Source organism: Sciurus carolinensis, chromosome 3 (assembly GCF_902686445.1).
Source record: "Sciurus carolinensis chromosome 3, mSciCar1.2, whole genome shotgun sequence".
NCBI lineage: Eukaryota > Metazoa > Chordata > Mammalia > Rodentia > Sciuridae > Sciurus > Sciurus carolinensis.
In genome coordinates, this window is record NC_062215.1 from 87,356,399 (window position 1) to 87,381,958 (window position 25,560).

General features: G+C 42.2%; 1 protein-coding gene and 1 pseudogene across 1 annotated transcript; both read left to right on the forward strand.

Moving 5' to 3' along the window:
- Positions 1-16,488: 16,488 nt before the first annotated feature.
- LOC124979450 (ras GTPase-activating protein-binding protein 1-like) lies at positions 16,489-17,098 on the forward strand (annotated as a pseudogene).
- Positions 17,099-22,626: 5,528 nt separating this feature from the next.
- On the forward strand, positions 22,627-25,260 carry LOC124980302 (TRAF-type zinc finger domain-containing protein 1-like). Its single transcript, XM_047545726.1, is given in 2 exon segments — positions 22,627-22,984; positions 22,987-25,260. Coding segments are annotated over 2 exon segments (1,725 nt in total). The 5' UTR covers positions 22,627-22,710; the 3' UTR covers positions 24,438-25,260.
- The last annotated feature ends 300 nt before the right edge of the window (positions 25,261-25,560 follow it).

The window sequence follows — 25,560 nt, forward strand, 5'->3', positions numbered from 1 at the left end:
ACAGAAACGAACAAAACACTGAGATGTTCAACCTCATTGGTGATCTGATGAATGCAAATCGAAGTCACAACAAGATATAGTTTCACGCATATGAAATGGGTGCCCATGTTAGACTTAGCAAGGATTTCAAGCAATAGGAGTTCTTCACTGCTGGCAGGAGTACAAATTGGTGTAACTTTGGAAAATAATCGTACATTCCCTGATAGAGTTTGATCAAGCACATACACTACATCGCAGTAACTGTTCCTGGGTGTATCCTTAGGGCAGTTATATTCAAAGTGCTGTCCCTAGACCAGCGCATTAGTCACCTGGATACTTGTTAGAAATGGAAATTCTCCAGCCACCCAGACCCACTGAGCTAGAAATCCTGGGGTGGAGTTCAGTAATCTGTTCAGCAAGCCCACCAGGTGAAGTTTGAGAACCACTCCTTCAGAGAAACATTCATACTTGTGACCACAGGAGACACAAAAATCTCTGTTCACGCACACTGTACAAAATCCAGACTGGAAATCTTGATGAGAAGAGATGATTATATTATGGAAAAATCCAGGGAGCAATGAAAGTAGGTGAAACATAAACATGAGTGGAATAACCTCATCATAGGGACATTCATGCCATGTCATTTCATTTGCCTCAAGGGTGACAGGCAACTCTCAACAATAGATTGTTTAGAGATATTAAAAGAGAAAATTCCTTCAACCAATCAGGTTATTTGAGCAAAACAAAACCAAACAGCAAATCTGGCAACTTCCAGAGCCAGAGCAGATTCTGGAAATTCCAACATGATCAGACAGTATTAATAGAAAACAGGTAAGAGCAACTTCATCGGCTATAGCCTAGTCATCCGGCCTGTCCACTGGTGACAGCCTAACTGGCTGCAGCTTAGTGGCTGCAGGGCCTTCTGCAACCAAGCAAGCTCAGTTACTGAGACAAAGCTCTACATTGGTTTGGTGTGTTGGGCCCAGTACAGGTGCCCTATCCAAATCCAAGGCCTCTAAAAATACTATTTAACAATCCCCCACCCACACCCCCTGCTACTTTTTGGTCATGTTCTTACCCAGTGGGAGTTTGACCAAAACCCAGGGCATTAGCACCACCATTCGGGTTTTCCAGTTCTGACCCATCATCCACAGGTTACTGTGTCTTCATGACTCATTTCTTTGAGTTCTTGTCCTAGCTGAAGAGAGGTCACTTAGCACTCAGCAGATGGATGTGCCCTGACTTTGAAGCCTCAGAGAATACAGCACACTTGGCAGACTGCTGTCAGGACTACAAAGAGGAGAATACCAAGAGTCTGGAGCATGCTCCTTAGCCAGGGTCCCTATGCACCAAGCCAACCAAACCCAATTATCAAAGAATGAGCCAGATAAGGAGTCGATCTGCTTAAACTAAACCAGTTTTTAAAATCAAGTGTCCCCAGTACTTAATAAATTTACCCACATGCAACAAAAATTATTGGCACAGAGTCCTTCTATTTAGCCAGTAAGTAATCTGGCATCCCATAACTGGGTTAAATTAAAGCATGGGGTGAGAATGTATCTTGTTGCTAGTCTAGTCCTGTAAAGAAAAAAAAAAAAAAGGTCTACAAGTCTTATTATGAGGAGTAGCCTAATTTCAATGTCTTAGGAAAACTGTTCACATCTTAAGATACTATCTGCTTCTAAGGAAGTTTTTCCTTAGTAAACTTTACTTTAAATTCTCCAACAGGTGTACAGTTCTAGGAATCCAGAGAAGTTCCCTTATATTATAAGATACTGACCCACCGTTCAAGACTACAAAGCTTCTGCAGCGTGAGTGGGGAGAATTTGGTACAGTCCCTTCCTAAGGGGAGAAGAGCCATCTCCAAGCACTATCCATGAAAGAGGTCACCAGGGGCAATCTGATTTGGATCAAGTTTAAGGAGTCTGATTTGTACATCTTACCTATTTTAGCCTTGACTGACCCTGCACAAAAATCTGAGAATGCATTTTCCTGTTATTCAATCCAATCCTGTTCTGCCTGATGTTGGATTAGCAGTCTTATGAACAATCAGTCTCCTCTTACCTACTCCAACGTTAACAATAACCCATATTTGTCAGAGTCCTTCCCATTAAACTTCTCAAAGATAACAACAACAAAAAATTTCTTGGACTGTAGCTCACTAAGCGCTTTTTGAAAAGAAGCTAAACTGAATGACAAAGCTTCCTTTGCTTTCATAAGGAACTATTTCTAGTTTTAATTACTGTATAATTATTTTAATTCTTAGTAACCTTATTTTCTAGGGAAAACAAAACAGTTCAAAGTTGCTTGCTTTCTGATAGGATGTTGTAGATGTTGTGCCCAAAGGCTCGAGACCCCGCAAAGACCACCAGAGACCACGATCAATGCAAGCAGCAAAGAGTCATTTATTAGCAAGCTCGAGCCTGGTCCTCTGCGTCCTTAACCGGTGACGCTAAGAGAGGCCCCAAGCCCTCGTTAGCAGGGTTTTTATAATGAAAGGCAAGCAGTTTTACAGTGTTCTTTTAATTGGTTAACATTTGAACAGCTAAACGTTAGTCCTCCTCTGGTTGGGTCCTGCCAATCTATTTGATTCTCATTGGGTCCTGCCAGAACTGAACGGTCCTAGTGGAAGAAGGGAGGAGGGAAGGGGTGAACTATGCAGGAGATGAGTCGGGGCTAAGCCCCGCTCCCGTCCTTGACAGATAAGGTCTCCAGGCAACCGCACATTCCTCGGACAAATATCTCTTAACAACCTTGGTAAGCACAGGGGCCCAGCAGTCCTGTTTGTCCTTGAGACAGTTAGCAGCACAGATACCACTCTGCTCTCAACAGTAGACAACCATTTTGTAATTTTTTTTTGGTAGTTGTAAATGGGCAGAATGCCTTTATTTTATTTATTTTATGCAGTACTAAGGATTGAATCCAGTGCCTCACAAGAACTAAGCAAGTGCTCTGCCACTTACTTACACAGCCCAAGTCCCACATTTTCTAACCCTTAGAAACGAAGTTTCCTCACAAACTTCTCTGCTTGCAGAATTTATTATCAACTGAGAATAGCACTATGTTTGGCATTAAATAAACAGCAACAAAGATGACTGTCACAAGGTGCCAAAACATACATTGGAGAAAAGATAGCCTATTCAACAAATGGTGCTGGGAAAACTGGAACTCCAGACATAACGAAATGAAATTAATCCTCGATCCCTCACCCTGTACAAAACAACTCAAAGTGGATCAAAGACTCAGGCACTAGACCAGAGACCCTGTGCCTAACAGAAGAAAAAGTAGGCCCAAATCTTCATCATGTTGGCTTAGGACCAGACTTCCTTGACTCCTAAAGTGTAAGTAAAATTAAGAATCAATACATGGGATGGATTCAAATCAAAAAACTTCTCAGCAAAGGAAACAATCAAGAATGTGATGAGAGAGCCTACAGAATGGGAGAAAATCTTCACATGTACCTCAGATAGAGCACTAATCTCCAGGATATATAAAGAACTCAAAAACTTAACACCAAAAAAAAAAAAAAAAACCCAATCAATCAATGGGCCAAGGAACTGAAAAGACACTTCACAGAAGAAGAAATACAATTGATCAACAAATGTATGAAAAAATTTTCAACATCTTTAGCAATTAGAGAAATGCAAGTCAAAACTATACTAAGATTTCATCTCACTCCAGTCAGAATAGCAATCATCAAAAATACAAGCAACAATAAGTGTTGGCAAGGATGTGGGGGAAAAGTTACACTCATACATTACTGGTGGGACTGCAAATTGGTGCAACCACTCTGGACGACAGTAAGGAGATTCCTCAGAAAACTTGGAATGGAATCAACATTTGATCCAGCTATACCACTCCTTGATCTATACCCAAAGGATTTAAATCAGCATACTATAGTGACACAGCCACATCAATGTTTATAGCAGCTCAATTCACAATAGCTAAATTAGGGAACCAACCTAGACACCCTTCAACAGATGAATGGATAAAGAAACTTTGGTATATATACACAATGGAATGTTACTCAGCCTTAAGAATGAAATTATGGCATTTGCAAGTAAATGGATGGAACTAGAAAATATCATGCTAAGCGAAATAAGTCAATCCCAAAAAACCAAAGGCTGAATGTTTTCTCTGACAAGTAGATGCTGATGCATAGTGTGGGGAGGGAACAGGGAAGAATGAAGGAACTTTGAATTGTGCAGAGGGGAGGGACAGGAGGGGTGGGGCGGAGGGGATGGGAAGGACAGTAGAATCAGACAGACATTATCACCCTGTATACATGTATGATTACACTACTGGTGTGACTCAGCACCATGTACAGCCACAGGAACGAGAAGTTATGCTCCATTTGTGTACAATGTGTCAAAATGCATCCTACTGTCATGTATAACCAATTAGAACAAATAAAAGAATGCAAAAAAAATGACTATCTTGAGTTCAACTCAGTCATCCAGCTATGTGGAGATGGGCGAGCCTCTTTGTAGTGCTCAACAGAGTACTAGCTTCTGTTTTCTTATATTGTTGGTAAGTGTCCGTTTCTCCTATGACAATCCATGGGGGAGGGAACCAGAGCTGCTCAGATAGTCACATCCCTGGCTCTAGGAGAACATCCTACACAAAGATGGCCAAACATCTGCTAAGTACCCGGCATTGCTCTCAGCCTCAGTCAACTTGTCGTCACTCAGTGTCTTGTAACTAGTCAAGGTACATTCCATATTTTCTCAATAAAAATAGTGGATAACTTTTTTTCTCAGAAGTTTCTAGATTTCAGTAATTTCCTGATTACCCCAATCAACGAAGGGAATCAGGAAATCTACCATTAGTCAGAATCATGTTTATTCTACAAGTTTTAGTATTTTGATTTTCTTAAAAATGACTCAGACATTTCATAAAAATCTACCACTTAATTCAACAAAACTTTAAAGTTCAAGTTACTGAAAGAGATTCCTGATCTATAAGAAACTCACCTACAAATTTCCATAATTTTCAATCACCTGACTTACTTGTTCTTAATTAGGCTCGAATTGCACATTTAAAAAATTAACCACAGGGGCTGGGGGTGTGGCTGAGAGGTAGAAGATGTGCTCAGCACACACAAGGCCCTGGGTTTGATTCCCAACACGCATGTGCTCGTGCGTACTCACACACACATGCACACACACACACACACACACACTGAAGGACGAAGGGAAATATCACTCCAAAATAGATTGGATTAGTGTATGATTACTTGAGATTAAGGGCTCTTGAAAAACACCAAAATACAAGACTTCGAGTTCCCCTGCATTCCCTTGCAGAGGGACTCAGCTATTGTCAATCCTCTGAAGACAAACTGCTCTCACAGGAGTGGTGAGTCCACCACCAGGCAGACCTTGTTACAAACCATCTGTTTTTCCTCAGGGTCTGGTCATCTTTCTCAGAACCATTTATTCTGAGAATATTTTCTTTACCTCTGACCATTTATTCTATTTCAGCAAGAGGTTTGAGTCAAAAGTCCTTGCCTTTTCTTGACTGACCTTCCTAATGGCTGCTCAGAACTTGAGGCCTGAACTCCATTTTCAGCCAAGACCAGAAAAGCACAGGTAAGAAGTCTGGTCAGTACAGAAGGGTCAAAAGGGGGCTCCTTGCACACCTGAGCCTCTGCCTCTTCACTCTAGAGGCATTAGGTGACTTCCTCTTCCCTCTCCTCCAGGTGTAGAGGGAGACACCCTTACAAAGGGAGACTTTCTCCACAGATAAAGTTTACTTCACTAAAGATACACCTCAGGATGACAAAAACGGGCAGCTGCCCAGTATTACCCAACTTAGCGAGTTCAGGGTGGGGCTGCCAATGACAGGGCAGTCAAAGCCAATGCCAAATGAAGGTGCCTCTCCTTATCATTCCAAGCTTAAGATCTTTTTTTTTTTTTTAATATAGAATTTTTTTTTTTATTGTACACAAATGGGATACATGTTGTTTCTCTGTTTGTACATGGCGTAAAGGCATAACATTTGTGTAATCATAAATTTACATTGGGTAATGATGTTTGATTCATTCTGTTATTTTTTCCCTTCCCCCCCACCTCTCCCACCCCTCTTTTCCCTCTATACAGTCCTTCCTTCCTCCATTTTTGCCCCCCTCCCTAACCCTAACTCTAACCCTAACACTAACCCCTCCCACCCCCCATTATGTGTCATCATCCACTTATTAGCTATATCATTCGTCCTTTGTTTTTTTGAGATTGGCTTATCTCACTTAGCATGATATTCTCCAATTTCATCCATTTGCCTGCAAATACCATAATTTTATCATTCTTTATGGCTGAGTAATATTCCATTGTATATATATACCACAGTTTCTTTATCCATTCATCAATTGAAGGACATCTAGGTTGGTTCCACAATCTGGCTATTGTGAAGTGACCAGCTGTGATGTGGCTGTGTCTCTGTAATATGCTGATTTTAAGTCCTTTGGGTATAGTTAAACTCAGGCTGAAATCAACGAAATTGAAACAAAAGAAACAATACAAAAAATTGACAAAATAAATAGTTGATTCTTCAAAAAAATAAACAAAATTGATAAACCTTTAGCCACACTAACAAAGAGAAGACGAGAAAAAACCCAAATCACCAAAATTTGGAATGAACAAGGAAATATCACAACAGACACGATTGAAACACAAAACATAATTAGAAGCTATTTTGAAAATCTATACTCCAAAGAAATAGAAAATTTTGAAGATATCAACAAGTTTCTAGAGACATATGAATTGCCTAAACTAAACAAGGAGGACATACACAATTTAAATAGACCAATTTCAAGTAATGAAATAGAAGAAGTCATCAAAAGCCTACCAACAAAGAAAAGTCCAGGACCAGATGGGTTCTCAGCCGAGTTCTACAAAACCTTTAAAGAAGAGCTCATTCCAATACTTCTCAAAGTATTCCATAAAATAGAAGAGGAGGGAACCCTCCCAAACTCATTCTATGAAGCCAATATCACCCTGATACCTAAACCAGACAGAGACACATCGAGGAAAGAAAATTTCAGACCAATATCCTTAATGAACATCGACGCAAAAATTCTCAACAAAATTTTAGCAAATCGCATACAAAAACATATTAAAAAGATAGTGCACCATGATCAAGTGAGTTTCATCCCAGGGATGCAAGGTTGGTTCAACATCAGGAAATCAATAAATGTCATTCACCATATCAATAGACTTAAAGTCAAGAATCACATGATTATTTCGATAGATGCAGAAAAAGCATTTGATAAAATACAGCACTCCTTCATGCTCAAAACACTAGAAAAAATAGGGATAGTGGGAACGTTCCTTAACATTGTAAAGGCCATCTATGCTAAGCCCATGGCTAATATCATTCTAAATGGTGAAAAACTGAAAGCATTCCCCCTAAAAACTGGAACAAGGCAGGGATGCCCTCTTTCACCACTTCTTTTCAATATTGTCCTTGAAACTCCAGCCAGAGCAATTAGACAGACCAAAGAAATTAAAGGGATACGAATAGGAAAAGAAGAACTCAAACTATCCCTATTTGCTGATGATATGATTATATACTTAGAGGAACCAGGAAATTCCACCAGAAAACTTTTAGATCTCAAAAGTGAATTCAGTAAAGTAGCGGGATATAAGATCAAGCTTAAGATCTTAACCAGGGCATAAAGGTGGTTAAAGGAGACCCAATGGCCTAGGAGTGACCTTCTAAAAGTGACTCTTCCCCTCAATGCTGCTCACTCTGGCTTCCAAAAGCCTGGGTGTGATCATTTAAAAGTGCATCCCAGTAATGCCCCATGGCACCCACCTGTAATCCCAGCTACTCGGGAGGCTGAGGCAGGAGGATCACAAGTTCAAGGCCAGCCCAGGGAACTTAGTGAGACTTTGTCTCAAAATAAGAAATAAAAAGGACTAGGGGTGTAGTTCAGCTATAGAGCACCCCTAGGTTCAGTCACCAGTACCACAAGGAAAAAAAAATTCAAACCATTGTTTCTGTGGATAGTGTGGAACTTGTATGCTCAAGTGATCCTCCTGCCTCAGCCTCCCCAGTAACTGGAATGACAGGCACAAGCCACCATGCCCAGGTTCTGTACAGTTTTTGATCCTTGATTTTCTAATGTACTCTAAAAATAAGCAAAAACACACTCATTGTGGCCACTGTAATTCCCAAATATTTCTGAATAGCATGCGCAAGACCCCAAGTTTGATCCCCAGCACCACCAAAGAGAAAAAAAGAAAATCCTCCAAATTATTTCTGTTAAGGTTTACCCATTTTTCTAAAATAGTACAGATTCTGGGATTTTTCTTTTTCTTTTTTGGTACTGGGGTGCTTAACCACTGAGTCACATTCCAGTCCTTTTATGTTTTTATTTTGAGACAGGGCTTTGCTAACTTGCTGAAGCTGTCTTTGCAATTGTGATCCTCCTGCCTCAGCCTCCTGAGTCACTGGGATTACAGGCATGGGCCACTGCGCTCACCTCTGAGAATTCTTACACATGTAACTGGGTAGAGTTCCAAATGGAAACACTCCCAGGCCTAGATGAATCCAGTTTCTGACCCTGCAACCATCAGGAAGGTCACATGCCCTCTTATCCTCAAACCAATCCTTGGTACCACCCAAGGTCAGGTGCTCTCTCACATCATGAACTCCCCTTGGATGGAGCTCCAGAATGCAGGGTTCTAAACTCCCTGGATCCAGATGAATCATGATTCCTGTTTCCTAGCAAACTTTCCTACCTACTGAACCCAGTAAGACACCCGAGGCCTCGCCACAAGACCTGGACCTGTTCCTACTGAACCCAGTTCCTTTCCTATCTGATGCAGACACCTGAGACTTCTCTACAGGACCCAGCCCTTTCTCTGTCACAGATTCCTAACCCAGTCCAGACCAAGAAGTTTGCTCAAATTCAGACAACTCAGAAGATGAATCTGAGAGAGAACTTACCCACCATTCCCAGATGCAGCAAGAAGAAAGTGCTATGGACCCAGAGGGATCTACTCCTGGTTCCCTGGTGCTACTGGGAGTTGCTACCACTCTGCTTTGGATTGTGTTTATTACATCAAAACTGATGAGGGAAGATTTCTTGGACCAATTACATTTAGAATTTATCTGAGCAAAACAAAAAATGATCCATGAATTGAAAAGCTCCCTGAACAGATTATAGAAAAAGGCGAGACTTTGATAACAACTTAATTGGTTACAGACTAGTCAATCAACCAGCAAACTGGTTCTGGTTTAACTAGTCAGTGTTTTACCAAGTAAAGCTCAGTTACTTCGATTAAACTGTATTGGTTTGGTCTGTTGTGACCAGTATGGGTGCTCAGTCTAAGTTCATGACCTCCTACAAAACATAATTTAACAGGAATATGTACATATGCAGTACTGCCCTGAGGAGAAACTTTACATGTAATTCAGGAAATTGACCCTGTTCATGGAGAAGGAAAGAAGATATAATTAGATAGGACCTAAAGGTAGGTGGTAGGTATATTCCTGTTGATTTTGATATTTTTAAAAAATAATACACTTTCACACACTAAGTTCAGCTGAAGTTTCTAACCCAGCAGAGGTAGGACGGCATCATCACGACACCACCATGACCGCAGCAAACCTGCTCAGCAAGCCCAGCCCAGTCCAGCTCAGGGCTCTGGCCATGAGATCCAACTGAGATATGGATTGGGACAATTCTGGATCTTATGACTGACTGGGGAAAGCAGAGACCTACCTTCTGCCTCTCACCCCATGAAAGCCCACTGTCTGCCATTTTGCCACCTGCCCACCCCCACCTCCATGTTTCCTCTTCTCCCACCTAGGATAAGAGTTTTCACCTGGTGTGGGTGGAGCGTAAAGTTATTGGAACTCCTGTAACAGTGCAATGCCTCATTGTGGAGTTTTACTGAAGATGTCTTATATATGTGTACACATATATATCAGAACAAAGAAAGAAAGGATGTTTATAGTTGTGAATAGTAGTTTTTAAAGACTTATTAACATGAGACATTTAGGAAAGTCAGCCGTCTTTTTTTTTTAACAGACTATTTTGATTCATTGTACACAAATGGGGTATGACTTTTCATTTCTATGGTTGTACACAATGTAGATTCACACCATTCATGAATTCATACATGTACATAGGGTAATGATGTCTGTCTCAGTCCACTATCTTTTCTTCCCCCACTCTCTCCCTCCCCTTTCCCTCTACACAATCCAAAGTTCTGCCATTCTTCTCTTGCCCCCTCTGCCACCCACCTCTGTTACGTATCATCATCCACTAAGTCATCTACCTTTATTAAAAAAAAAAAAAACTTTTAAATATTTCCCTAAAATGATGAGAGAAGGTAAGTAGGTCATTCAGCCATAGGACAGAGGAGATTTAGTCTCTCAGCAATCAGACCCACTTATAGGAACATCTCCCAGAAGCAAAAGGTAATACCACCACCTCTTAGTAAATGTGGGGTTTCTCTCAGGAGTTGATTTGAAATAGATCATCAAGCATGGAGAAAACCTGCTAACTGAAACCATATACTTGCTTAAGTTTGTGCCCTTCACACATTATGACTCCAGGCAGAAAAAACAGCCTGAAACTGTGTTTCCAGCCCTATGCACGGAAACTGGGAGCACCTTAGAGCATCTTCCCCAGAGCCAAAGGATTGGGTGGTATTTCCTGAAAGTTACGAAGACTTTCATACTGAAACAAATATGGATGTAACGGAGCAGAGTGCAAAGTCTGAACTGTTGAATACCTTTTAAGAAAGTATGGACTTGATGAACTCCACCCTGAGACAGTCCTGCAGACTTTCTGGGGGTAAACTGCCCACATTTTTCTCTGCCACGAGAGGTACTGAACTTGGGTAGAGAAGTCCACAGAACATTCCCAGTGCCCCCTGGCTATAGGGCGTTATAAACCAATGGACTGCAAGTGAAAGTGACAAGGTGGTCAAAGTCACTGTTTCCCTGCATGACAAACCTGGAGGATCACATTCCTTCCATACGTTGTAGGTAGAAGATGGAGAAGGGTTTTCCAGGAATGAGAAACAAGCCTGTATTTTAAGGTATGGAGAACTGGCATTTCCCCAATGTGGCAGCTGGTCCTGAGCATCCTAATGATACTAATAATGGAAGAACAGAGCCATGCTCACTTGGTGTTTTATCATGACCACCCACGTGGCTGTGTGGAAGGTGGTTTAGAGGAAGGCAAGGTCAGATCTGTGGCCCCTGGGAGCAAATTACCTGGGGCTGCTACTGTTTCTGAGAGTCACTGATAGGTAAGTGCTGGGGGGAAATTCTGGCATTCATGTGGTTGTTGAGTTGCTTGCTGTTCAGGTTACACCTGCACGGGTCAGGCAAAAGGGTTTCAAGGTTTTTGGAGCTAAGGACTTTGCAGTCCTGTGGAGCTATGTCTCTCCTTCAGGTACAACATTCAAGGGAAGTATTTATGCAAGGATTGGAGCTGACCACCCTGAGAAGGATTTTTGAGCCCTCCCCATAAAGACCTTCCTGAGCAGACTTTTTCAATGTCAGGAGGGTGGTCAGAGACCCTGCCATCTGGGCTGTTGGCAGATCTCAGTGTCTGTGACACGAGCCAGGCCTGGCGGCTGGGCTAGACTGGCAGCAGGCTTCTCAGGGCAATGCCAGGCAGGCACTATTTCACAGAAGGCTCACATTTGACAGAAGAGAATAGAAGTTAGGTCCATGAACACAGATCTGAGTTCAGGATCAAGATGAGAAGCAAGGGACCCAGAAGAGTCAAAGGGACTGAATGCTGCAGTCCAGGGTCCTCCTGGCCCTCAGAACAGAACCATCTGTCCCTATTGTAGCTTCCAGCTCCCACCAAGTGGGAATATTCTAGACAAGGAACAAGAATTGACTTGTTCAAATGATCCCAGAGTTAAGCTTTAAGAATGTCTATGGATTTGGTGGGAGGATGGGACCTTAAGCCCATAAGCCTCAGTTTTCTCACTTGTAGAATAGGAATAATAGGACATATTATGGGATTCTTGAGAGATAAACTGAGAAATCATGGTAACATAAAGGGCTTAACATCTTGTGTGCCATGATGTAAAAACTCAATTATGTTAGCTATTACTAATATCAACAGGATTTGTTTTATCATCCATCTGCTTTTATCCCACTTTATTCCTTTAGCTTTCTTTTTAGAAATACCTGTGATATAAATCTAACAATAAATGAACAAAAATTAATAAAAAGTTAGTCCTGACTGAATGAATCAAACTGAAATTTAGGTCTAAGCCCGGCATGGTAGCACATGCCTCTAACCCAAGCAATTTGGGAGGCTGAGGCAGGAGAATCTCAAGTTTGAGGACAGCCTGAAAAAGTTAGTGAGACTCTGTCTCAAAATAAAAAATCGAAAGGGCTGGGAATGTAGCTTAGTGATAGAGCACCCCTGAATTCAATCCCCAGGACCACACGCACACACAAAAAAACCCTTCAGTAATTAGCACAGCAAAATTAAAGAAGTCAAGACTGATGGTGCGTTTTGATGGGGAATGTGAATATTCTATTTTTGAGCTGTTATACAGTTCAGTGGGTAAACTTTAGTGGAAGCACATAGGGGATTCATGTTAGAAGCAGAGCCAGATTTGCAGATAGATGGGTGGAGCTGAGAATATCATGCTAAGGGAGATAAGCCAATCCCCCACAAGGCAAAATGTTTTCTCTGGTAAGTGGATGCTGACACATAACAGGGGCTGGGAGTAGGGAAAAATGGAGGAACTTTGGATTGGGCAGAGGGGATGAGGGGAGGGGAGGGGGTTGGAAAGATGGTGGAATGAGATGGACATCATTACTCTAGGTACACGTATGGTTGCATGGATAGTGTGACTCTACATCGTGTACAACCAGAGAAATGAAAAGTTTTGCTCCATTTGTGTACAATGAACCAAAATGCATTCTGCTGTCATGTATAACTAAATAGAACAAATTTTTTAAAAGAAAGAAAAAGTAAAATGTAATTTTGCTCTTCTGGAAAAAAAAGCAAGGAGCCAGTACCTCACAAGGGTATCTTGTTTAAGGGTCTAGCCTAACTTTGACATTCATTTATTCAAACATGACTGGCATATCAGACCAGAAGTTCAACTATCTGAGTAAACTCAGAAAGTGTCAAGCTCACTACAAATGCATGATCATGAAATTTACACTTATGCCAATTGCTTCATTTATTTTTTTAAGTTTTTTTATTTGTTCTAATTAGTAGAATGCATTTTGACACATCATACCTAAATGGAGTATAACTTCTCATTCTTCTGGTTGTACATGATATAGAGTTACACAGGTCACGTAATTATAACACACATAGGGTAATAATTTCCCATTTATTCTATTATCATTCCTACCCCCATACCCTCTCCCCTCCCTTCACTCCCCTCTATCTAATCCAAAGTACCTCTATTCTCCCCCCACACCCATTATGAATTAGCATCTGAATATAGAGAAAACATTCCATCTTTGGTTCTTTGGGATTGGCTTATTTTGCTTAGCATGATATTCTCCAGTTCCATCCATTTGTCAGCAAATGCCATACTTCCATTCTTCTTTTTTTTTTTTTTTTTTTTTTTTTTGCGGTGCTGGGGTTTGAACCCAGGGCCTTGTGCTTGCAAGGCAAGCACTCTACCCACTGAGCTATATCCCCAGCCCACTCATTCTTCTTTAAGACTGAGTAATACTCAATTGTGTATATGTACCAAAATTTCTTTATCCATTCATCTGTTGAAGGGCACCTAGGTTGGTTCCATAGTTTGGCTATTGTGAATTGAGTTGCTATAAATATTGATGTGGCTATGTATGCTGATTTTAAGTCTTTTGGGTATAAACCCAGGAGTGGGATGACTGGGTCAAATGGTGGTTTCATTCTAAGTTTTCTGAGCAATCTCCATACTACTTTCCATAGTCATTGCACCCAATTTATTCATTTATAAAGGAACTGTTTCCAATCCCAGCTACTTGGGTGCTAAGGCCAGCCACAGCAACATAGAGAGGTCCTAAGCAATCTAGTAATACTTTGATTCAAAATACAAATTAAAAGGGCTGGGGATGTGGCTCGGTGGACAAGCACCTCTGAGTCTAATCCCCAGAACCCAAAACCACAAATAAGCCCTATTTATTTTTTAATTTATGCTTCTGGGGCTTGATCCCAGGGGTAATTTACTTTCCACTTCTCTGATTAATCTTGCTCATCTTCCTTTCCCTGCCTCCAAATGTGGGCATTTCTTAAAGGTAAACATTCCCTGTTCTTCTCTCTCTCTTTTAAATTGTGGTAAAACTTACTCACTTACCTGTCTCTCTACTTCTCCCACCCACCTGGCAACTGTCCTTCCACCTTCTGTCACCATGAATTTGACTATGGACCTCATATAAGTGGATTCAGACAGTATCTTTTTGTGACTGACTTATTTCACTTAACATACTATGATTGTTAATTCTGTGTCCATGTAGCTGAGTCACAGATATTTGGCCAAACATTATTCCAGATGATTCTGTGAAGGTGTTTTTTTTTTTTTTTTTTAATGAGATTAACTGAGAACCCTGGCTAATACATTTAATGTACTCACCCTTAAAGTTCATTCACATTGTAGCATGTGTCATTCCTTACTTCCTTTTTAAGATTAAATAAATCTTCCATTGTATGTATATGCTACATTTTGTTTATCCATTCATCCATTGATTTATATCTTTTTTTTTTTTTCCGGTCATGGGGATTAAATCCTGTTGCCGCCCGCAGCAACAATTTCGTGATAATTTATCAGAGGTGGACTGGAACTGAACTACTTCTATTACTTTATCTGGACTACTTCCTTGCTTGTATGCTTGTTCGCTAGTTTATAGAGGAAGAGAGGCTTTGCTTACTTTTAGTTTTAGAGGAAGAGAGGCTTTGAGAGGAAGAAAGACTTTGCTTAGAGGAAGAGAGACTTTGCTTAGAGGAAGAGAGACTTTGCGTAGAGGAAGAAAGACTTTGCTTAATTTTAGAGGTGCTACTTCTTAGAGTTCTGCTTCTTCTTCTTAGAGTTCTGCTGCTTCTTCTTACAGGTGCATCCTGCATCCTTCGTCCTAAAGGTGTGTGCTAGAGGTGCGTGCTATCAGAGGTGCTTCTTAGTGGTGTATCCCGCATACCGTGTCCTTCGTTCTGTGATCTGCGACCTGCAATCTAGAGTTGTCTGCTTAGTCCTGCCGATCCTTCATTCTGCGATCTCCTCCCAGGCAAAGAGAATGTCTTACATACCCTAAGGCAGCCAATCATCTTAGGATTAAGTAGCATGGTTGGAGCATGCGTCACGGTACCAATTAAGAAAGAATGAGGAACATCTGTTGACCACTAGCGCAGAAGAGACATTAACTAATCAGGCAAAAGTAGATCATGCTGTGTTAACACTAATTATGCGCCACCTCTTGGCTCAATGCCAGCCGCCATCCTAGGGCTCTCTGCAGAACCCAGAGGTGCTCTACCACTGAGTCACATCTCCAGCCCTTCTTGTTTTTTATTTTGAATCAGAGTCTAAATTAGGGGTTGTGTTTCTCTTCTCAAGTGCTGGCTCAAGTATGCTGCAAAACTGTGCAGTAGGCCAGGTCACAGAGCAGTTGAGGTACCATGTGTTCCTTGGTCAAGACAAAGTGGGAGACCCCAGGGACCCTAAATTGCTACATAACAGAGCAAACAGGATTAGAAACAAAATTTAAGGATGATTTTTTAAAATAAATTATAAAAAATGGGTAGACACACTTGCGTAAGGAATTTCTGCCACCTTCTGTACTGTGAAGCAAAGCTTGTTTCTCTTCTGCTCAGCTGCACAGGTTGAATTGTACAAAACAATGGTTGTGGGAAGCCTAGTCCCCTGCTGGTTGAGTGAGAATTTATGAGACAGTATTACATGCTGCTGAATCAGGCCCCAGACATGCTACATAGGTTTTGTGGAAAGAACTCTTCCTGTGTCCATGAGGGATTGGATTCAAATGGAAAGCCAGCAGACGCAGTCTCTGGACAGAAACAAATTCACAGGAAAGTGATGTCACAAAACATCAACAGCCACACCGAGATTTGCCATGTTGATGCCCATGCTACTCTAAATGGTGGTGTGGTAGTCCAGGTGATGGGGAGGCTATCAAACAACAACCAGGCTTTGTGGAGATTCATGCAAACCTTTGTCCTTGTCCCTGAGGGTTCTGTTGCAAATAAATTCTGTGTTCATAATACCTCAGATACCAATATGAGTTCTTGGTGGCTTTGTCACTGATCCTCAGGAAGAATCTGAGGAAGAAATAGAGGAACTGCAAAAAGACAGCAGACATCTGAGGTGGTACCTGATGGTTCTAGAACTTTCTACATCAGACTGTCAGCAACGACTTGGAAGAACACCAGAGACTGTTTCTGAACCAGAGCCTGATCCTGAACCAGAACCAGAGTAAGAACCTAAAATTCAAGAGGAAAAGTCTGAGCTAGTATTAGAAGAAGCTACTCCTGAGGATGCTCAGAAGAGTTATTCTCCAGCACCTACATATATGGCTCAGACAGTACAGGAAGACTTAAGGACATTTTCTTGGGCATCTGTGATCAGTAAGAACCTTCCTTCTAAAGGAGCTATTCCTGTTACTGGGATACCACCTCACATTATTAAAGAACCAGCTTCGCAGCCCCATCCAGAGTCTAAGCCTGAAAATCTCAGTTCTTCCACAGAGGCCTCAGAGAGATCAAAGAGGATAAGAATAATTAATAAATATTCCTCCTCAGAGGGAAACCCAGACCAATCTGTGAGGCTGGTGAGCAAGATGATATTGAGCCCCAAAGAACTGTGAGACACCCTGGTAGTCACAACTCTCCCCTTGGCAACCTGCCTCATAAGGTGGACAAATTAGAACTTAATTACAAAATTATGGGAATGTGGTGACTCTGTGCATAAATTGTGGTAGAAAACTACCTAATTTTGGTTTTGCTGTGTTTGATGATCCTGAGCCCATTCAGAGGATCCTTAGCAGTAGGCCCATTGTGTTCAGAGGTGAAGTCTGTCTGAATGTGGAAGAGAAGAAGACTCAAGCTGCCAGGGAAGGGGACTGTGGAGATAACCGCTGTGAGGCCCTGGAGGCCCTGGAGGTGGGCTGGGTGGAGGAATAAGAGGCCCTCCCCATGGAGGCTCGCTGCAGAAACCAGGATGTGGAGTGGGAAGAGGGATTGCTCCAAGGCAGTGAATTGCCTTCACTGATCTTCATAAAATCCCCACCTTCTGCAGAATGGTAAATTTCTTCAACCAGTCTTGTTATCTTGGAATATGATAACCCTAGTCTTATAAACTGCTTAAGTTTGTACAATTTTACTTCTTTTTGTGTTCATAGTGTGTGCTCCCTTCCCTTCTCCCTTCCTCTCCTGACCTTTTAGTCATTCACTCTCTGTTTTGTGCTATTTTAGGAGTAATGAATTTTTAAAGAAGAAAAAAATGAAGACTGATTTTTTTTTTTAACAGCTATGTCCCCAAAGGAATGTCTTGCTTATCACTGACATTTGGTATGTTTCACTCATTGGAATATTTCTTATTTATTTTCTATGTGCTTCAAAGCCTGTGAAATATACAGGATTTGATAAACATTTTGGAAGCAGGAAAAATTCAAATTGCTTATTCTTTGAGAGTTATGACTACTAACTAGCTTCTGCTGTAGAAAAATTGCCATTTAGAAAATTTGACATTCGATTCTCCCTGATGTGGTTAAAAACTGGATGAAAGTTGTCAATAGAAAATGAAATACATTAGAAAGGACTCAAGTTATCTCAATAATAATGTCAGTGGTAATTGGATTTGCTTTCTTGAGTGACAGGGAGCTGGGTTATTGACATTCCACTGTTCATGACCACAGCTCTCCTTTTTATGCTCCAACCTATAATCTGAACATGCCCATGGAAGTGTGTCAGGCATGGGAATTTCATCCAGCATATGTGAAAGTACAAAACAGATTTTAAAAATTAAATTAACAAAAACTAAGTTCCATGCTGTTCTGTCACCCTGTTCCTCCATTTTGTTGTGGGACCCTTTCTTGAACATTGAAAGACATGCTTCTAGAGCTGCTCCTTTCACTCGGGTTTACTCTAATCCCTAAGAACTAGGATGGAAACCAGCTTGTTTTAGAGTGAGAGAATAAATTTCATTGACAAATGCTAATGTCCAACAATCCTCTCGGGAGATAAAGGACAAGAAGCATAATGTGTCTTCCAAGACCCAAACTGACTCTGTAAAGTTAATCCAAAGTACCATCCAGCTACAGAAAAGATAGGAGGGACAACTCTAGAGAAAAACTCAGAATATCTGAACAAACACCAGGCAAGAACTTTGGTCCCATCTGTAAATATTCCAGGAACTCCTAAGGCTGGATTTTAGACAGACTCAACTTTACTAGTTGGACTTTTAGATTTAGTATTTGTATCTCCAATGACCTTCTGTATAAGTTGCAAATTATAATCAGTGTTTCCCACACATCCATTGTGCCATCTGCATAAAGAATTTGGAAAACCTTGAAACCAATTCCAGATTTTCTTTTTCTGATTGTCACCATTATTGCCTTGCTGTTTGACAGTCCTAAAAATGCATTTCTTTCTCTCCAGAGCCGTGATGCCAGAATCTTTAAGGTAGTTGCTGCTCATTTGGCTCAGCACGGAAGTACAGGAAAACCAGGGCTTCACATCTTCATCAGCTTTTGCCAGTATAGCATGGTATACCATCAACTGGGCAGGTTCCAAGGGGTCACTCTTCACACATTCAAGGGCTAAAACCAGAAGGAGGTCAAATCAGACTTCAGATTCCTAAGGACCATGCACCCAAACTCCACAGTTTCCGATCCCACATGCCAAACTGTTATCACATAATCATTTCTGTCAATGTAATATTTCTTTCATTGTAGAAAATTGTTATTTTAGCTGGCATGGTGGTGCACACCTGTAATCCCAGCAACTTGGGAGGCTGAGGCAGGAGGGTTGCAAGTTCAAAGCCAGCCCTGGCAACTTCATGAGGCCCTAAGCACTTAGACCCTGTGTATCAAAATAAAAAAGGATTGGGGATATAGCTATGTGGTAGAGTGCCCCTGGGTTCAATCTCCAGTGAAAGAAAGAAAGAGAAAGAGAGAGAGAGAGAAAGAGAGAGAGAGAGAGAGAGAGAAAGAGAGAGAGAGAGAGAGAGAGAGAGAGAGAGAGAGAGAGAGAGAGAGAGAAAGAGGGAGGAAGGAAAAAATTTTAAAGGGAAAGAAAGTCAGGCGTGGTAGCTCATACTTGTAGTCCCAGTTACTCAGGAGACTGAATCAGGAGGATCACTTGAGCAAGCCAACCTGGGCAATGTAGTGAGACCCTATCTCAAAACAAAAAGAAAAAGGAAAGGAAGAAAAATCACTCACTGTTAACAGTTTGTTAGTTAGTTAGTTAATTAGTTTGGTGCTGACCCTTGAAATATTTTCAAAATACCTAATGTAGACAAAATTTTGTGTTATAAAATAGGATGAACATTTTTTCCCATAAAACATTTCTATATACAATAGAATATCCAATCATGTGATTCTATAATAATTTTTGAGCCCCCATTACTGAATAGATTATTTATAGTTTCTCCCTATTAAAAGTAATAATCATTAATTCATTTGACAACTATTTATTGAATACTTACTATCACCAGGCACTATGCTAGGTGCTGGGGATACAGTGGCGAACAAAACAGACAAATTTCCCAACTTCGAAAAGTTAATATTCTACTAGAGGAAGACAAATGGAAATACAAATTCAGTACAAAAAAGGAAATCAAACTAATAAGATAACATAACCAGAAAGGAACCTGTAAATGGACCATTTAGGGAATGCTCTCTGAGAAGATGATGTTTGAGCTAAGAGCTGAAGGATTTGCCAACCACAGGAAGACCCAAAGCACAAGTATTCCCAACAGGACACAGGGTGGACTCTTCATACTGCAAGAAGTCCCAGGGTGGTTGTAGCTCCTGGGGGAGAGAAGTGAGGTAGGTAAGGGTAGAGAGAGGCAGCCAGAGGTCAGATCATGCAGGCACCAGGTTGTTGAAGGGTTTTAAGCAAGGAGATGACATGATCCATTGTACATGTTTTAAAGGGACTCTGAGAATAGAATAGAGAAGAAGAAGGTGTTGGGTTGATAAAGCGGTGCAGTTAGGGAACAGTGGAACCTCAGGATGGAAACTGTAGGGATAGAGACAGGAAATCTCCTAGGATTAGAAGGATAAGGACAATAGGAAGAATCTTAGCTCAATAAAAGTTTTGGTGTTAGGTCTTCAGATCCACCAGTCTATAGCATCATGTTGATTTCATTTAGACTTGGAACAGAAAAAAAAAAGCTGGGCTTAAGCTGTAACAGAAAAGATGGCAAAGCATTTCTTGACCCTAAGAGCACTAGATATGAACATAAGCATAACTAGGATTGCCTCTTGGGGAACAGCATCCTGCTCTCTAGGTGATGTGGACAGTCATTGCTGGAGGCTGGTGCGATAAGAAAGGTGGCGAAGTCTCTGGTAGACTGAGGGGAGGAGGGTTTCAATACTGAATATACTTTCCTGAGGCTCCTGGGGTGTCCAGGAAAGGGGCTTACTACACAGTGGAGACCTCATGTGTAAAATCAAGAAGGAGCACCAGCAGTACGACATGTTGGGTCAGAACTGCGAGGGTTAGAGCCAAAGGGGACAGGTACTGTTCTTTAGTTTTTAGTATCCTTGACGTAGCACAGTTGCTCTCTGTGAGCCAACCCACAAATCCATTTTTCCTTGACCACAGCTCCAAGTATATTCCCTTCCTGCTTCCCTCAATACCGTCCCCTCCCCAACCCAGAAACTGTAGTCTATTCAACAAAAAAGTATTGTGGGGCATCTATGTGCTGAGGAAAGCTCTGGGCTTTCCATGCATTTTACTAGTCTTTAAATTAGGGTTGAGATCAGCACCATCATCCTCTTGATGCAGATGAAGAAACTGAGGCACAGAGATACAGTGACATTTCCAAGTCCATGTGGCTGGTTCCTGATAGAGCTTGGTCTGACTAATTGGTGCCTGTGTTTTTCACTATTTCACTGACTTGGAGAAAAAAAGATCCTTAAAAATGATTTGATTCAAAACTTTGTTCTTTAGATAGAGAAATGTGCACAAACCATAAAAGAAACAAGGACTTGTTCATCCCTGGTTGTCTTCCAGGTATTTCTTTTGAACTATCAATCCCAAAACAGCACATCCAAAACATCATCTCCCAGCAGGCACTGGGGCACTCTAGCCCCATTCAAACCAGAAGGTCAACTCCCTGGAGATCAGCACTTGCAATACTTAGAACAGCAAGGACAGCAAGCCTGTGACATCCACGTCAGGATACTCAAATAGACACATACATTCTTATATACAAAAGGATTTAGAAGTATTACTCATAAATGCAAACATTCTTTTAATTTTGTCTCTGCATCAAAGAAAAGAGGCTGTGGCATGGAACACAGTGAAGAGCAAATCACTGAAGTTCATTTCCATTTCAAACTGCTCTACCAACTGTCACAGACACCCCAATGCCCACTCCCACCACTTACAGGGGTGAAGGACTGTACTCTGTTGAGCTCTCACATTCAGAGTAAAATCTGAAATCTCTACCATGACTGGAAGACCCAGAATGATTCTGGTCCCACTGCTACTCTCATCTCCTGTTCTTCCTTCTGCTTACTCCATGCCAAGGGTTCGAGCCAAAGGGGACAGATGCAGTGGGAACAAACTATCAGATTGCAACAAAGCAAGTCAGGAAACACTAATAATAATAATGATATCTCCAGTGCACCAAGAGAAAGCCCTGTTAGTACAGAACTGTGTCACTAGTAAAGCTATCTTTCAAGAATAGCAGTAAGAAATATTTGAAAACAAATAAGCACAAACAAAGCACACTATTTGCCAGGTGCAATGATGCACACCTGTAATCTCAGGAACTTGAGAGGCTGAAGCAAGAGGATCACAAGTTCAAGGCTAGCCTCAGCAACTTAGCAAGACCCCGCCTCAATAATAAATAAATAGGACTGGGGATGTAACTCAGAGGTAGAGCTCCCCTGAATTCAATTTCTAGTACCAAAAAAAAGCGGGGGAGGGGTGGAAATCTAGATATTAATACCAAAGGAATTTGGAAATTTCTAGAAGATGTGCTCTGGGATGAAGAAAACTAGTGCCCAAAGGATGGTCAGAGAAGCAAAAAGGAGTGGTGAGGAATGTGTATAAATCTGAAGATTTATAACAACAATCATAGCACATAAATTCTGGGTTAAAAAAGAGAGAGAACTAAAACAAATGCCTGTAAGTTAAATGCTATAATTTAGGTCTCCAATGTTCCCCAAAGGTCTTGTGTTAAAGGGTTAGTCTCCAGCCTGTGGTGCTATTGGGAGGGATGGAACCTTGTTTTAGTCAGAAATTTTACTGCTGTGACTGAATAACCAGACCAGCACAAGTGTAAGGGAGAAAAGGTCATTTGAGGGCTCATAGTGTCAGAGGTCTTAGTTCATAGAAGGCCAGATCCATTCCTTGGGGCTCAAGATGAGGTTGAACATCATGGCGGGAGAGGGTGGTGCAGCTTACATCATGGTGATCAGAAAGCAAAGAGAGAGAGACTCCACTTGCCATACAAATATATACCAAAGGCTGGGACTGATTGAGGAGGCTCGGTGCCTGTGGTTGTCCCGATAGCTCGGCGTTCCTGTACTCCTCCTAGTTTCCAGGAAGAGCTAAAGATGGCTGAATTTCTAGATGACCAGGATACTCGACTGTGTGACAACTGCAAAAAAGAAATTCCTGTGTTTAACTTTACCATCCATGAGATCCATTGTCAAAGGAACATTGGTATGTGTCCTATCTGCAAGGAACCATTTCCCAAATCTGACATGGAGATTCACATGGCTACAGAACACTGTCAGGTGACCTGCAAATGTCATAAGAAGTTGGAGAAGAGGCAATTAAAGAAGCATGAGGAGACTGAGTGCCCTCTGCGGCTTGCTGTCTGCCAGCACTTGATTTGGAACTTTCTGTTCTCACACTGAAGGAACGTGAAGACTACTGTGGTGCCCGGACAGAGTTATGTGGCAACTGTGGACGCAATGTCCTTGTGAAAGACCTGAAGTCTCACCCTGAAGTTTGTGGGAGAGGGGAGGAGGAAAGGAGAAATGAGGTTGCTGTATCTCCTAATATATACAATGAGTCTTGGGGTCAAGACGGAATCTGGATTGCATCCCAGCTCCTGAGACAAATTGAAGCTCTGGACCCTCCCATGAGGCTACCCCAAAGGCCTCTGAGAGCCTTTGAATCAGACCTTTTCTGCAATAGGACTACCAACCAAAGGAATATGACAGCCCCCTTTCCAATTCAGAATAATCTATTTGAAGAACAAGAAAGGCAGGAAAGGAATAGAAGCCGACAGCCTCCCAAAGAGGGTGGTGAAGATAGTGCAAACTTGGACTTGTTGGCCCTGAGTCTGCAAAATGAGGTCCAGGCCTCCACTGTGGCAGAACAGGACTTCTGGAGGGCTGTTTGTGAGGCAGACCAGTCTCATGGTGGGCCCACTTCCCTGAGTGACATGAAGGGTGCAGCTGATGAGACCATGTTGCCTTGTGAATTTTGTGAGGAGCTGTACCCAGAGGAACTGCTGATTGAGCATCAGACAAGCTGTAACCCTTCACGTGCCTTACCTTCGCTCAATACCAGCAGCTCTTCTTCCAGTGGGGTGGAGGATCCTGATGTCATCTTCCAGAACTTTCTGCAACAGGCTACAAATAACCAGTTAGACTCTTTGATGGAGCTGAGCAATTCGCCCCCTGTGGAAGATAGTGTTATCATCCCATGTGAATTCTGTGGGGTACAGTTGGAAGAAGAGGTGCTATTCTATCACCAGGACCAGTGTGACCAACGCCCAGCCATGGCAAACAACCATGTGATCGAGGAGATTCCTAGACAGCATTCCCAGCTTCAAGAGACCTCACCAGAGCTGCCCAGGAGGCGTGTCAGACACCAGGGAGAACTGTCTTCTGGCTACATGGATGATATCAAGCAGGAAGTAGCTAAAGGACCCATCTACCCTCTGCCCCCCAGCAGACCCATTAATAATATTACAACTACCTGTAACCGACTATCAAAATCAACATCAGACCCTACAGCGGGGAGCCAGCCCAACCCTCTGAAACTCAGCAACTCAGAGAGCCAGGACATACGGGGGCGAAATAGAAGCAGCCAGAATGGGGCCATGGACACTGGCACATGCCCAGTTTGAAATCTCTGCCCAGAATACCTTGTGTCCTCTTTCCCCCTTGGGCCTGCTGGGAGATATGGAGCAAGTGGTAGGAGTGAAGGTGGCAGAAGCTCACGGATCACCCCTGTAGCCACCAACTACCGCAACAGAACTGCAAAGGCAAAGCCCCCGAAGCAGCAGGGAGCTGGGGATGCAGAGGAGGAAGAAGAGGAGGAGTAGTGGTGTCTGCAGAGACCCTCGCCTTGGTTCCTACCTATGCATAGCAGCCCTTGCCTTGGTGCAGGCCCCACCTCTCTGGCTCTTTAGGCAGGGGAGATTTTCCGGATTATTCTTTTTCTAGGTTACGGCCGCCATTTTGTGTCTTTTGAAATTGTGCTGTGGGAGTTTGGGGGTTTGAGGGAGGGTTAGCAGGGAGGCTATTGGGAATTGTTTCAGCCTTAGCTGCCACTTTTTGGTACAGATAATGGCCTCTTGGCCCACCAGAACTCCACCTTTTGAAATACCATCACCACTGCTTCTTGGTGCTTTGTGGTCCTGGTGGAAGGAGTAGAGGGTTCTGGAAATCTGGTTCCCAACATGAAGTGATTTTCTTAACTGTGGGGTCCTAAGTTGGGGGCTTTTGGGCAACTTCTCCCCTGTACTGTCCCTGCTCACTCCAGATTCTGGGCCTGTGGTGTGTGTATAGAGCAGCTCTGGGAAAGTGCTCAGGCCAGTTTCATTGTTAGGTTCAAGGCCTTTGGAAGAGTTGGCTGGAGGTATGTGGACTAGGGTCTGTGTTTCAAGCTGCTTCCTTGTCATTTGGCATCACTGCCTTCTGCTCTTCATGGGTATGGTGACTCCTTTGTCCTCACTGCCCTCTAATGGGGAGGTCTGAGGGTTTCCTGTTCCCACTAGGGCCACACTGGGCTCTGCCCTGATCAGGATTAAGGCCCCAGTCTTACACTTGATCTGAAAACCAAGTGTCAGAGCCCCCTTCCCTTCTTATTTTACTGTTATAATTATCAGCTTCCTTGTAATAGAAATAAAGTTTGTACTTGGAGCTCAAAAAAAAAAAAAAATATATATATATATACCAAATAACCACACCCTAATTCCCACCTCCTTCAACCACACCCTACCATGTCAGTTAATCCCATCAGGGATTAATTAACTGATTGGTTAAGACTCTTACAACCCAATAATTTCTCCTCTGAACCTTCCTGCATTGTCTCACATGTGAGCTTTGGGGGACACCTCACATCCAAACCATAACAAACCTTTAGGACATGGAACCTAGCGGAAGGAAGTTTGGTTATTGGAGGTAAGCTCTGGAAAGGGATACTGGGGATACTGGGACATTAGC